The sequence below is a fragment of the Miscanthus floridulus genome, chromosome 6 (genome assembly GCF_019320115.1).
Source record: "Miscanthus floridulus cultivar M001 chromosome 6, ASM1932011v1, whole genome shotgun sequence".
NCBI classification, from domain to species: Eukaryota; Viridiplantae; Streptophyta; class Magnoliopsida; order Poales; family Poaceae; genus Miscanthus; species Miscanthus floridulus.
In genome coordinates, this window is record NC_089585.1 from 61540670 (window position 1) to 61554785 (window position 14116).

At 58.9% G+C, this 14116-nt stretch overlaps 1 protein-coding gene across 2 annotated transcripts in view; it reads left to right on the top strand.

The window, feature by feature from the left end:
* LOC136456070 (uncharacterized protein At1g32220, chloroplastic) overlaps positions 1 to 14116 on the top strand; it is a 63556-nt gene that overhangs the window by 18400 nt on the left and 31040 nt on the right. For both annotated transcript variants that reach the window (XM_066455828.1, XM_066455830.1), the window contains exon 6: positions 5515 to 5608. In XM_066455828.1, coding sequence (XP_066311925.1) covers positions 5515 to 5608 — 94 coding nt within the window. The remainder of the gene's footprint in view (positions 1 to 5514; positions 5609 to 14116) is intronic.

Below are 14116 nucleotides of genomic sequence, written 5' to 3' on the forward strand. Positions count from 1 at the left end.
GTCTTCGCCAGACCTCCACAAGCCTTCCATCGACTACGCCTCGACGACGGAAGAGGGCCCACCGGTCGAGCTCACCGCAGGGCCCGAGGCCCCTCTGTCACCGAGACCCCTCCGACCGAGCCCGAGGTCATGGAAGTCAACGCGGAGCCTCCCAAGGCCAACCAGGGCATGGACTGGCGGGTCCCGCTCCTCGATTGCCTCGTTCGAGGAGAGCTTCCCGTAGACAGGACCGAAGCCCGACGGCTTGCTCGGCGAGCCAAGACGTACGTCCTCAGCAACGGCGAGTTGTACAGGCGAAGCCCATCTGGCGTCCTTCAACGATGCATCACCACCGAGGCAGGTCAAGCCCTACTTTGGGACTTGCACGCAGGTAATTAAATCTCAGGTCTTAGCCGATGCATCATCACCGTCCTGCCTCTTCTGCCGGCGGCGCTTCTCCAACTCCTCGCGCTCAAGGATCTTCCTTTTGCGCTTTGCCTCCTCGGCGTCCTTCCGCTTCTTCTGCGCCTCGGTGTGCGCCCGGTTCACCGCCTGCCGCTCTGCGTCCTTGGGAACGGGCGGCGGGGAGGCTCGCACGTCCCTCATCCCCTGCAGGAACGACGAACACAAATAAGGGAACAGGAAACGGTGAGGAACGAGGAGGCCTCGGGGGCCGCAGCAGCGCGTGCCTTACCAGAGAGAGGTACCTCCGCGATGGGCGCATCGCGAATGGGGTCAGACCACCGATCCTCAGCCGCCCCTCCACCGTCTCTCTCACCCGACGTAGAATCTCCTCGTCGGAGAGGGCGACGGCGGACATCCGGATGCCCTCGATCTGCTCATCCGGTGACATGTCGAACAGGTGCCGCCGCCGAGCCATCAGCGGCAGCACCCTCCGGCGGTGGAAGGCCGCCACGACCACAGCCGCCGTAAGGTTGCGGCTGCGCAGCCTCTCTAGCCCCTCCAGGAGCGGCTGCAGCTTGGGCTGGTCGACCAGCGGGACGCCGTACCTCCACTTCTCCGGCTGGCTCTCCACGATCCGCCCGGTGTAGGGGGGAAGTCCGCCGTCGTCGTTGTGGAGGTAGAACCAGCTGGTGTACCAGCGGCGATTGGATGATGCGAGCTGGGCCGGGATGTAAAGGTGCTGCCGGTCTTAGCGCACTTGGAGGGTGCAGCTGCCGGCCCTCATCGCCTTCCTCGTGCCCGTCGTGCCCGTCGGCTTGGTGGTATGCCCCGCTCGGAAGAGGTGGAGCCACAGCTCCCAATGGGGGCAATGCCTAGGTACCCCTCACAGACGGCGACGAAGATGGCCGCCTGCGCGATAGAGTTGGGGTTGAAGTTGTGAAGCTCTACGCCGTAGTAGTACGGGAGCGCCCGCATGAACTGGTCTGCCGGCAGGCCGAGACCGCGCTCGTGGAAGGACATGAAGCTCACGATGTAGCCGTCGTGTGGCCTCGGCTCCGGCTCGCCCCCGGAGCAATCGACTCCGGCATGTTGGGGTCGGTAACCGGGCGGAGGAGGCCGTCATCGACAAGCGACTGCAGCGTCTCCACGGTCACGTCGGACGGACCCCAAGGATCCGCCTGGAGAATAACAGGGCCGCCGGCCATTGCGCGGTGGAGAATGCGGCTACGGCAGTAAACCTCGCTCTGCCTCTCTCTCTCCCTCTCCCTTCTCCCTTCTTCTCCCCGGCGCTCTCTGTTCCTAGCAACGGCTCGAGGGCAGCAAGGGCGAATGCAGGCAAGGTAAGGAGGGGAGGGGCGAGGCTCGTTACGTATTTATGCAGGAAGGGGGCGAAACGGACGGGCGACGAAATTGGGGAAGTTTCCCTCAAATCTGATACAGTTAATCCAGATCCGATTTTACCGCCCACGCGCCCACCTTTTCCTTATTAATCGCACGCATAGTTATGTCCCATCCGTTGACACCGCGTCGCATCCGACCGCAGCAGCGGCAGGCGCTGTTCCGCCTCCCCGAGAAAACCGCCTCAAAAGGCGCACCTGCCGTTGTCAGCCGATGGGAGGGGAATATCCACCACCCGATTCCTTTCAGACGAAGGAACTGGGCACCGAGCCCGTTACGGTCCAATGGTTCCCAAGGGTTCGAAGGCTGGGCCCCCGAGGGTCTTGACAACCACCCCAGGACAACAGAGTCAGGGACAACTATGGGCGAGCCCGTACATGGCCGAGGCTCGAGCAAGCGATCGCTCGGGATGCCCTAAGTCGTGTTCGAGACCGGCAGAGAGGTCTCCGAATGGGATCCCACCGTAGGGAGGCATCGAGCCCCCGGGGCCAATCGAACGGCCCTGGGACCCACTAGAGAAGCCCTCTGGTACTTTTGGAGTGCGTCTCTAGACTGCTAGCCGAACCCTATCGAATGGGGCACGGGCCTCCACTCGGAGTTACCCGATAACAGCTCACCGGAAGTGTCACCGCTCGCGCCCACCGAGGGTAGCCTGACATATTCCACCCCTCCTTCCGAACGAAAAGGATGCGCGAGGGTCGCACAAAAAGCCAGGGGAACTCCTGATCGCCCTCTCGCTCCGTGCAGAGGCTCGGGGGCTCTTCCTGCAAACATGCCGAGACCCAGCGACCTAGGCTCGCACTCGAGGGTTCGGCAAACAACCCCTCCTTCCGAACGAAAAGGATACGCGAGGGTCGCACAAAAAGCCAGGGGAACTCCTGATCGCCCTCTTACTCCGCGCAGAGGCTCAGGGGCTCTTCCTGCAACCATGCCGAAACCCAGCGACCTAGGCTCGCACTCGAGGGCCCGGCAAACAACCCCTCCTTCTAAACAAAAAGGATGCGCGAGAGTCGCACAAAAAGTCAGGGGAACTCCTGACCGCCCTCTCGCTCCGTGCGGAGGCTCGGGGGCTCTTCCTGCAATCAGGACGAAGACAAGCAACCCAAGCTCGCACTCGGAGGCTCGGCAAAACGCGACAAAGGGCACCGAGCCCGTTACGGTCCAGGGGTTCGAAGGCTGGGCCCCCGAGGGTCTTGACAGCCTCCCCAGGACAACAGAGTCAAGGACAACTATGGGCGAGCCCGTACATGGCCGAGGCCCGAGCAAACGATCGCTCGGGATGCCCTAAGTCGTGTTCGAGACCGGCAGGGAGGTCTCCGAATCGGATCCCACCGTAGGGAGGCATTGAGCCCCCGGGGCCAATCGAACGGCCCTGGGACCTACTAGAGAAGCCCTCTGGTACTTTTGGAATGCGTCTGTGGACCGCTAGCCGACCCCTATCGAATGGGGCACGGGCCTCTACTCGGACTTACCCGATAACAGCTCACTGGAGGTGTCACAGCTCGCGCCCGCCGAGGGTAGCCTGGCATGCTCCACCCCTTCTTCCGAACGAAAAGGATGCGCGAGGGTCGCTCAAAAAAGACAGGGACCCTCTTGCTCCGCGCAGAGGCTCGGGGGCCCTTCCTGCAACCAAGCCGAAGATCCAGTGACCCGAACTCGCACTCATGGGCTCAACAAACGCAATGAAACCCCTCGCACGACGTGAGAAAAGCTCCTGGAGGAATAAATCCACTCCTCCAGGGCCTCGAGGGCTACACCCGGCTGGTGCGCTCGCGCGCACCCACCGAGGCCTCGAGTACGAAACACCATCCCGCCAGGAGCTGCCGCGAACCGAGTCTCGTCAAAACCTCAGGGAGAGCGCTCACACTCTCCCTGAGGCTCGGGGGCTACTGTTGGGTACCATAAAAAGGGGTCCCCTAAGCGAAAACCGAAAAAATTGGTTAGACCCTGTCAAAATCAAAGCCAAGAGACAACTATTGGCTAACCCCCGGCCTTGTCCAAGGGTACCGACTCTCCGCCTCACTCGAGGCCTCGCACGAAAGGCCTCGGACAGCCTACCAACTCTCCGTCTCGCTCGAAGCCTCGCACGTAAGGCCTAGGACGGGGTATCAATTCTCCATCTTGCTCGAGGCCCCGCGCGTAAGGCCTCGGACGAGGTATCAATTCTCCGTCTCGCTCGAGGCCGGTTCGGCAACAGCCCCGTCGCCTCCGCCTCGACCGATTTCCCTGACAGAACGTCACGTCCAACTAACGCGACCAACCACTCTCGCGATGTCAGCCGGACGACGACTCGACACAGCGGAGTAACCAACGAGATGGGAGTCGCATCAACACCATGCCGCCCGGGACAGGACAGGGCAGGGGTTACCGGTCGCTGTGCTCGGCACTGTGCCCACGATTGACGCCTGTACTGCACTATGCTACCTAACCCCTGCTCCGAGGATAGCGCTGCGTGGGGAGTCAAGTCCGGGTACCTGTAGCCTCGGAATCAGTGTACAGGACGAACTGCTCCCTCCGAGCCTCGGCAATCCACTTCAGGGTCTCGGCAGCCTGGGGTTTCGCGCCCGCCGAGCCCCACGATGGCTCGGCCTCGGCACCAACTGAGCCTCGGCTCTTTACACTGTCAACACATAGCGACCGGCACGTCGTCCGCCATGCCCTGCGTCAAGCTATCACTGGAGCTCCCACGTCGCACAGGATCGGGTGTGACCGACGCGTTGCACCAGTGCATCAAGGACAGGACCACTCCGTCAACCATGCTGCCACAGTGACAGGCTACAGGGCTCGGACACGCCATCTCCGCTTACAAGATGCCGCGTAGCAAACACATGTATCACCCTTGTCCCCCCTTCAACTATAAAAGGGAGAGACCGGGGCTGTTTCTATGGACGGGCACGAACACGGACAGACAAACTCGCTCACTCGCGCGCAAGCAACACTCTGTAACACGCACGCTTCCCTGCTGCCTGAGATCAACATCTCAAGCAATTCACACCACTCCATGTAGAGACCTGAGACTAGCTCCCTCTCTCGCCCTGCTTGTAACCCCCTACTACAAGCACTTCGGTGCAAGGAATAAAAGATCGATCTTTCAGACTGGACGTAGGGCACCTCTTGCTTGAACTAGTATAAACCTTGTGTCTCTTTGCATCACCATCCGGGATTAGGGGCACGCAGTACATTTTCACTAATTGGTTGAGGGCCTGTTGGTCCAAAACACCGACACATGTGTTAGACTATACATATCTCTAATACTTATGACTTGTAGGATTTCCAACAAGCATCATTAGATTCACTATGTAATATATTTTCATATTTTACTCTTTCGATGTGGTAGATGTTAATAGTCTTCTCTATAAGTTTGGTGAAATTTAGAATATGAAGTCATTATATTTTGGCACAAGGGGAGTAGTTCTCAAATTTGACACCAGAGCTATAGACAAAGATTTTGACTGGCACTCCAATAGGCATCACTGAATGTTGCTTGTATTGTGCTGATGATGTAGGTGACCCTGGTAGTGTTGGCCTGTTCTTCGATTTAGGCCCTGTTTGTATGTATGGTTTATATGTGTGTTCTGTTAGTGCATATGTATGGCTTTATACCTGAAATATCAAGCATTTCTTAACTATGTAGCAAGACTTAGGTAAGTCAGAATGTATCTGCTACATGAGGTATCCAAGCATGCATTGATAATTCCTGAAGTACCACTAACGGAGAAAAAATTATTGCAGGTATCTTGTGTTGGAGGTTTTGGATCAAATTCTTTCATGTATAAGATTAATGGGACTGCAAACATCAATGCCATTAGGGCTGCAGCTGAGAAAGGTGCAATGCTATTCAGCATTCATGCCATTATTGTGGTATATCTTGTTTTTTTCTCGTGAAATTTTTGTATATGCCATTGGCTAAACGTTGTATCCCCAGTCTGCCACTTAAAAACTCGTATCCCACCAATGCCACCTCCCTAAAATTTTAATCTCTTTCACAACATTATTGACTATATTCCAGTAGTTTTGCCAGTGGACATGGCACAATGACCCATTTATCCTTCTCTTGGGTTGGCCACAATTGTTTATTTTGCCACAAACTAAAAATAAGTGGATTGCATATGAATATGGTTACAAATTCTAACATATAGTCTTGGGTGGTAGTTTATTCAACTAACAAGCATCAGTCCACGCTGGAAAAAGCACCAATGATTGTTACAACTGCAACATCGAAATTAAAGATATTAACTGAATTGGACTGATATATTTGAGAGGAAGCGCAATTCAATCAGTAACATTACCAATTATTAACTGGATTTGGACACCAAGACTTATGATTGGAGGAAAAAGTCAAAGGTTCAGGCCAATGCATCCTCCTTGTTCACAACCAATGGTACTGGCTTGATGCTCTTTTTGAGCCTAATCTAGAAGCAGTTGAGGCAAAGGACGAGCCGGTCAACACTCCTGTTAGAATTAACTTGTACAGCCCTATTGGGCTTTGTATTTGTAGTTGGGCTTGGGCCCTTTTCTTGCAGCCCAAGCCACCCAGGGCTGCGCCTCCACCTAGGGCCGGTGCCCCTGTGCCACGCACGACGCTGAATACAACTATTTTGCTTGGCTTACCTTCTCTAACATGGTATCTATCGCCATCTTTGTCCCTTGACCTACACCGCTTCCGCTCAACCCTAGCCTGCCGCCGCCACCCTCATGCCTTCTGACCAGGATCTCGCTGCCACCTCTGCCGGCTGGACGCCGCCCGGCTGCGTGCCGCCGCTGAAGATGCCCAGAAGAAAGAGGAGGCCGCGGCTTAGGCCGCCGAGGACGCCGCTGTAATCGCCACCTCTGCCTCTGCCCTAGAGCGCGTGTGCGAGGCCGAAAGCGCCCTCCAGCGTGAGCGTGACGTGTAGGCGCGCCTAGAACAAGAGGCCTCCGCCGCTCATGTGCCTCCACCTCTCGATGTTGAGGACCATATGTATGTATATCCATACCATTGGATGAATACAACAACTATTTTGCGTGGCATACCTTCTCAAACAACTCCGAATCAAGAATAAGACGAGCAAGTGTTGGTGAAAAACTAAAACCGGAACAAAAGCAGTGGCTGCATTATGTTCTCTGACGGTGCCGCGTCTGAGTCGATTGATGCTAATGGAGGCAGCACCAGTGGCATGGAACAGATTAAAGTTTAAGGTTGGTTGCATATAAGGGAATAGAGTTTTTTAGGTGGCGGATGTGTTAGTCGCTGAATTCTCACTCTTGGTAGTAGGAGAATTCTTACTCTCATCGAGAGAGGATGACACTAGGAGTTGGGGCAATTTTCTTGTCTATTTCTCACACAAGCTCACACAAATGCCATGCCAACCCAAGGGGTTGGGGATATATATTTATAGGCTGCTAGCCAGCCAAGCATATGCAAAGATGCTAGTCTAAGATCCTAATATGCTGTCCTCTAAGATGCTGTCCTAAGATGCCTATAAGATGCTGTCCTAAGATGCCTCTAAGCTGCTGAAGCTGCTGTCCAGTCAAGCGCTGCTACTGTCCAGTCTCCAGTCAAGATGCTGGGCAGTGTTGCTGTCCAGTCTCCAGTCAAGATGCTGGGCAGCAAGACCAGCCCCACAAGGACTGCTGCAGCCCCACAATGACCACAGAGACTTATCCCATCATTCTCCCCCTAAGCCTTGTGCGTCGTTTTGTGGGAAAGTTGAACCATCCCGGTCCTGGAGCAGAGCTCAAGGAACTTGATCCTCCCAAGGGGCTTGGTGAGCAGGTCCGCAAGCTGGTCCTTGGTGTTGATGTAGCTCGCCTTGATGCTCCCTTCCTCCAAACAGCCTCGGATGAAGTGATACCTCACCCGGATGTGCTTGCTGCGTTCGTGGAACACGGGGTTCTTTGCCAGGGCCAAAGCGGACTTGCTGTCCACCCTGAGCTCCACCGCTCGAGTGTCTCTGCCGAGGAGATCACCAAGCAGCCGAGCGAGCCAGAGCGCCTGAGTCGAAGCGGTGGAGGCCGCTATGTACTCGGCCTCGCAGCTGGACAGGGCCACAACATGCTGCTTGACCGATTGCCAGCTAACGAGGCACTTGCCGAGGAAGAAGAGGATCCCGCTCGTGCTCTTGCTGGTGTCGATGTCGCCGGCGTGGTCGCTGTCGCTGTACCCAACGAAGTGTGCCGCCCCAGGGCACCTCGGGTAGTAGAGGCCGTGGTCGAGAGTCCCCGCAACGTAGCGGATGATCCTCTTCACAGCCTGTTGGTGCTCCGTCGTCGGTCGCTGCATGAACCGACTAACGTAGCCGACGGAGAATGCCAAGTCCGGCCGTGTGTGGGCGAGGTAGCGAAGGCTCCCCACAAGACGCCGGTACTGCGTAGCGTCCACCTCCTCCGTCGTGCTGTCGCGGCTCAGCTTCAGCCTCTCCTCCATCGGAGTGAGAGCTGGATTGCAGTCGGTGAGCCTAGCTAGCTCAACGACGCGCTTGGCGTAGGCGGTCTGTCGAAGCGTGATCCCGGAGTCATCCTGGTGCACCTCGATTCCCAGGTAGAAGGAGAGAGGCCCCAGGTCACTCATCTGGAAGGTGGCCTTCATCTCTTCCTTGAATGCCACCACCTCCGCATCCTTGGTGCTGGTGATCACCAAGCCGTCGACGTAGACACCCACCAGTAGGGCATTACCTCCATTGCCCCGTCGGTAGATGGCCGCCTCGTGCGGGCTTTGCTCGAAGCCCATCCCCTTTAGCGTGGAATCCAGCTTGGCATTTCACGCCCTCGGTGCTTGCCGCAAGCCATAGAGGGCCTTGCGCAGGCGGAGCACCTTGCCCTCCTTGCCGGGGATCGCAAATCCCGGTGGCTGGTGCACGTAGACCTCCTCCTTCAAGTCGCCGTTAAGGAACGCTGACTTGACATCCATGTGATGAACACGCCAGCCCTCCTGGGCAGCTAGCGCAAGGAGGAGTTGCACGGACTCCATCCGTGCCACGGGAGCAAAGGCGTCGTCGAAGTCGACCCCCTCCTGCTGCACGAAACCTCGTGCCACCAAGCGAGCCTTGTGCTTGACGATGGCGCCGGCTTCATCCCTCTTCAACTTGTACACCCACTTAAGGGTGATCGCGCGGTGACCACGAGGAAGGTCAGCAAGCTCCCAGGTGCGGTTCTTCTCAACCGCATCCATTTCCAACTGCATCGCGGCGCGCCATGCTGCGTGTCTCTCGGCCTCTGCAAACGACCGAGGCTCGCCGTCGTCACACGCAAGGTGCAACTGCGCCTCCAGGTCGTGAGGCACCGGTCCCGGCACCGGCTGGTCGTCGAGAAGGTTCTCCACCGTACGGTACCGCAACGGCTCGCCGTCGTGGTACGCGTCGACACGCTCCTCGTCGTGAGAGAGCGGAGTAGCGAGCTCAACCGGGCCGTGCTCGACACGAGCTGGTGGTGGAGTAGACGTGCCCGGAGTGGTGCCTGTCGGTGCTGGAGTGCGTGGCGTTGCCGGCTGTGGTGGAGCCGGCGAAGAGCTCATCGCAGCCGAGGTCCTGGCTGGAGAGCGTGGTGCTGTCGGAGTAGCAGGTGCCGGGGTCGGTGGAGGCTCGAAGACTGGGGTAGACGCGCTCACCGAAGAACTGCCTACTCCCCCAGCTCCCTCGAAGTGGACGTACTCGACAGTGAAGTCGTCGTACGTCGGAGCCGAGCTGTCGTCCACTGCCTTGTCCCACGCCCATCCTCGCCCTTCGTCGAACACAACGTCGCGCGCCGTGTGCACACGCTGTGTCTTCGGGTCGAGGATGCGGTAGGCCTTCGAGCCCTCCGCATAGCCGATGAACACTCCCGGAGTGCTCCTGTCGTCGAGCTTGCTGATGTGGCCAAGCTCCTTGGCGAACGCGAGGCAGCCGAAGACCCGCAAGTGGGAGACAGCCGGCTTGCGCCCATGCTAAGCCTCGTATGGCGTCCTGCCGTCGAGCGCCTTGGTAGGCGAGCGGTTGAGGATGTAGACGGCCGTCACCACCGCCTCTCCCCAGAAGACAGCCGGCATCCCCCTCTGCTTGAGGAGGGCCCGAGCCATCCCCACAACCGTCTGGTTGCGCCGCTCGACGACGCCGTTCTGCTGCGGGCTGTACAGCGCGGAGTAGTGGCGCTGAATGCCCTCGTCAGCATAGTACGACGCGAATTCAGCCGCCGTGAATTCGCCGCCGTTGTCGGTGCGCAGCACGCGCAGCTTGCGGCCGCACTCCGCCTCTGCAGCAGCCTACGCGCGTCTGATGGCGTCCGCAGCCTCTCCCTTGCTGCCGAGGACCATCACCCACATGTAGCGGGAGAGGTCGTCGACGAGCAGCAGGAAGTAGCGTCGTCCTCCTGGTGTGGCCGGTGTCACCGGGCCACACAAGTCCCCGTGCACGAGCTCGAGCCTCTCCTTGGCTCGAAAGCTCGCCCGCTGGGGAAAAGGTAGTCGCCTCTGCTTCGTCAACACGCAGACGTCGCAGAGCTGCTCCACATGGTCGAGGCACGGCAGGCCTCGCACCATCTCCGTGGCACTGAGCCGCTTCAGGGCCTCAAAGTGAAGGTGCCCGAAACGCTCGTGCCACTGCCACGCCTCGTCGTCCGGACGAGCAGCGAGACAGAGGGGTTGTGCCACCTGCACGTTAAGGACGTAGAGTCGATTTGCGCTTCTGGATACCTTGGCAAGAAGGCGACGACGACGATCCCAAATCCTCATGACTCCGTCCTCAACCACCACGCGCGAACCGTTCTCATCCAGCTGTCCCAAGCTGATGATGGAGTTCCTCAACGCGGGGATGTAGTAGACTCCGGTGAGCAGCCTGTGCTCACCAGACACGGCGGTGAAGATGATGGAACCGACGCCCTTGATCTCCACGCCGGAGGCATCCCCAAACTTGACGGAGCCTCGGACGCTAGAGTCAAGCTCGGTGAAGAACTCCCGTCGACCGGTCATGTGATGGGTGGCGCCGGTGTCGAGGCACCACCCGTCAGTCTTGTCGTTGCCGGAGCTGTCGTCGAGGAGGGCGTGTGCTTTTGGCTCGTCAAGGTGGAGGAGAGCCGCTGCGGCCGGTGCCGCTGGAGGTAGCTCGATGCTGGCATGTGCCATGAACAGAGCCGGCTCCTCCTCCGCCTGTGCGACGTGGGCCTGGCCGCGTCGTGGCTGTCGACAGTCCTTGGCCCAATGACCAAGCTGGCCGCAGTTGCGGCAGGCGTCGTCTCGTGCCGGCTTGTGCCTGTCGGCGGCGCCGCCCTGGGCGCCTCCGCGGGCATCACCCTCGGCACGTCCTCGCGCCCTGGCCTGGGCGTCTCTGCGCGCCTTGCGTGGCTTGCCACGCTTGCGGCCGCCTATCGCGGAAGAAGGCTCCCCCTTCCTCCGGTCACCTTGGCTGGCAAGCCACTGCTCCCGAGTGAGGAGGAGCTTCCCGCCAGTGGTGATGGGCCCCGAGAGGGACTGTGGCTCATCGCTGTCGACGACCTTGAGGCGACCTATCGCCTTCTCGATCGACATCGTGGAGAGATCCAGCAGAGACTCGATCGAGCGAGCCATCTGCTTGTACTTCTCGGGGACGCAGCGGAAGAGCTTTTCGACAACTCTCTCCTCGCCGTAAGTGTCGTCGCCGAACTGCACCATCTTCTGCAACAGAGTGTTGAGACGGAGAGCAAAGTCATCAACGTCCTCACCTGGCTTGAAGGCCAGGTTCTCCCACTCCTTGCGAAGTGCCTGCAGTGTGGACTTGCGGGCGCGGTCGCTGCCGATGCGTGCCGCAGCGATGGCGTCCCAAGCCTCCTTGGCAGTCCGCTTGCTGGTAAGCGAGAACTGCATCTCGGGCGGGACTGCAGCGATGAGAGCATCCAGCGCTCGTCGATCTAGGTCGTAGTCGACGTCGCCATACCGGACTGCCTCCCACATGTGCCGCACCTGAAGCTTTACCCTCATCACCGCAGCCCACTCGACGTAGTTGGTCTTGGTGAGGGTAGGCCACCCACCGCCGGGACCGACGTCCCTGACAACAGCCTGGAGCCCGTGGTAACTACGGTACCGATCCGGGGAGAGAGAGCCACGCTGCCTGTGAAGGCCGCGCTCTCCATCGACCCGTCGGTACCGATCCGGGGAGAGAGAGCCACGCTGCCTGTGAAGGCCGTGCTCTCCATCGACCCGTCCGCCACCGTTGCCGTGCGCGCCTCCTCCAGGAGCGCCGCCGCCGCGTCCGCGCCTGTCTGGGCTACCGCCACGCTCGTGGACGTGCGCGGCTGCCCACTGCGCCGCCCGCGCTCGCGCTGCCTCCCTCCCTAGCAGCTCGAGGTCTGCGTCGGCGGTGTCGTCAGCGGAAATGGAGCTGCCGATGTTGCCGCGCAGAGCCTCGACCTCCGCTGCCGCCGCACGCGCTGCATTCGCCGCCGCCGCTGCCTCCGCCTTCGCTCTGGCTGCTGCCAGCTCCGCCGCTGCTAGCCTCGACGCCCTTGCCGCCGCCGCAGCGGTCTCTGCCGCCGCTCGCTCGCGTTCCTCTGCTGCGGCAAGTTCGGCCTCCTGCCGACGCCGCGTGCTCGAGCCGACCGAGCGCTGAGACTGCCCTGCGGACATGACGCGCTACCAGGGGGCTGCTGCGTGGGGAGAGGGCTGCTTCAGACGAGCTAGGAGAGGAGTGAACAGGAGCGGCCGAAGGAGCTGCTGCTGCCAACAGCTAGGGCTGTTGTGGGGCTGGGAGAGAAGATGAGCAAGAGATGCTTAGGCTACAGGATAATACGGCTCTGATACCAGTTGTTAGTCGCTGAATTCTCACTCTTGGTAGTAGGAGAATTCTTACTCTCATCGAGAGAGGATGACACTAGGAGTTGGGGCAATTTTCTTGTCTATTTCTCACACAAGCTCACACAAATGCCATGCCAACCCAAGGGGTTGGGGATACATATTTATAGGCTGCTAGCCAGCCAAGCATATGCCAAGATGCTAGTCTAAGATGCTAGTCTAAGATCCTAATATGCTGTCCTCTAAGATACTGTCCTAAGATGCCTCTTGTAGAAGAATAGAGTTTGGGGCAATTGGCCACACCTCAATGTGAGGGGGGCGCCTTCTATTATATGGCCGGCTGGCCTTGCTTTACAAGGCAGGGGGTAATCTCCCTGATTTACATCAGCTAACTATAGCAACTGATCCCTGATTTACAGCTGCTAATTATGTCTATGATATCCATAATTAGCAGGGGATATTCTATTTCCTAACACCCGCCCGCAGTCGCAGCGGGAGGCTCCCGGACGCAAAGACTGGATCGAAAGTCTAGAAACAATGCCGTCGGAAGCCCTTTAGTCATGATGTCGGCGAACTGATGAGAAGAGGGCACATGGAGTACCCGAATCGCACCAAGGGCCACCTTCTCGCGGACGAAGTGTATGTCGATCTCGATGTGCTTCGTTCGCTTGTGGTGGACGGGATTGGCCGTCATGTAGATGGCGCTGACATTGTCACAGAAGACAACAGTGGCAGAGGGTAGCTGTAGGTGGAGCTCCTGGAGGAGCTGTCGGAGCCAAGAACATTCGGCCACCACATGGGCCACAGCACGATACTCCGCCTCGGCGCTGGAACGTGACACTGTGGTTTGGCGTTTGGAGGACCAGGAGACCAGAGTGTCACCGAGGTATACACAGTAGCCGGAGGTAGAGCGTCGGGAGTCAGGACAGCCTGCCCAGTCGGCGTCGGAGTAAGCCGTCAGCTTGTCAACGGGCCCGGCGCCGATGTGTAGACCCGAGGAGAGGGTGCCCTTCACATAGCGCAGGATGCGTTTGATCAGCGCACGGTGCGGCTCTCGGGGAGCGTGCATGAAGAGACACACCTGCTGGACAGCATAAGCCAGTTCAGGACGAGTCAGAGTGTAGTACTGGAGCGCCCCAGCCAGGCTCCTATACTCGGAGGCGTCCTTCTCTGACAGGAGGTCCCCGTTATGTGCGGAGAGCTTGGCCTGAGTGTCAACAGGTGTCGCCGTAGGATGACACTCAGCCATGCCCGCACGCTGAAGGAGATCGACGGCGTACTGGCGCTGAGACAGGAATAGGCCGTCGGAGGAGCGTGTGACGGCGATGCCGAGGAAGTGATGAAGCTTGCCAAGATCCGTCATGGCGAATTCAGAGCTCAGCTGGGCCGTGATGCACTGAAGGAGAGCTGTGGATGAGGCGGTGAGGACGATGTCGTCGACGTACAGCAGTAGGTAGGCGAGGTGCGTCCCCTCTTGGAGAACAAAGAGGGACGCGTCGGAGGCGGAGGCGACAAAGCCGAGCTGCCGGACGAAGGTGGAGAAGCGCTGGTGCCAGGCCCGCGGAGCCTGCTTCAGTCCGTACAAGGACTTCTGCAGGAGGCAGACGCTGTCGGGGGCGC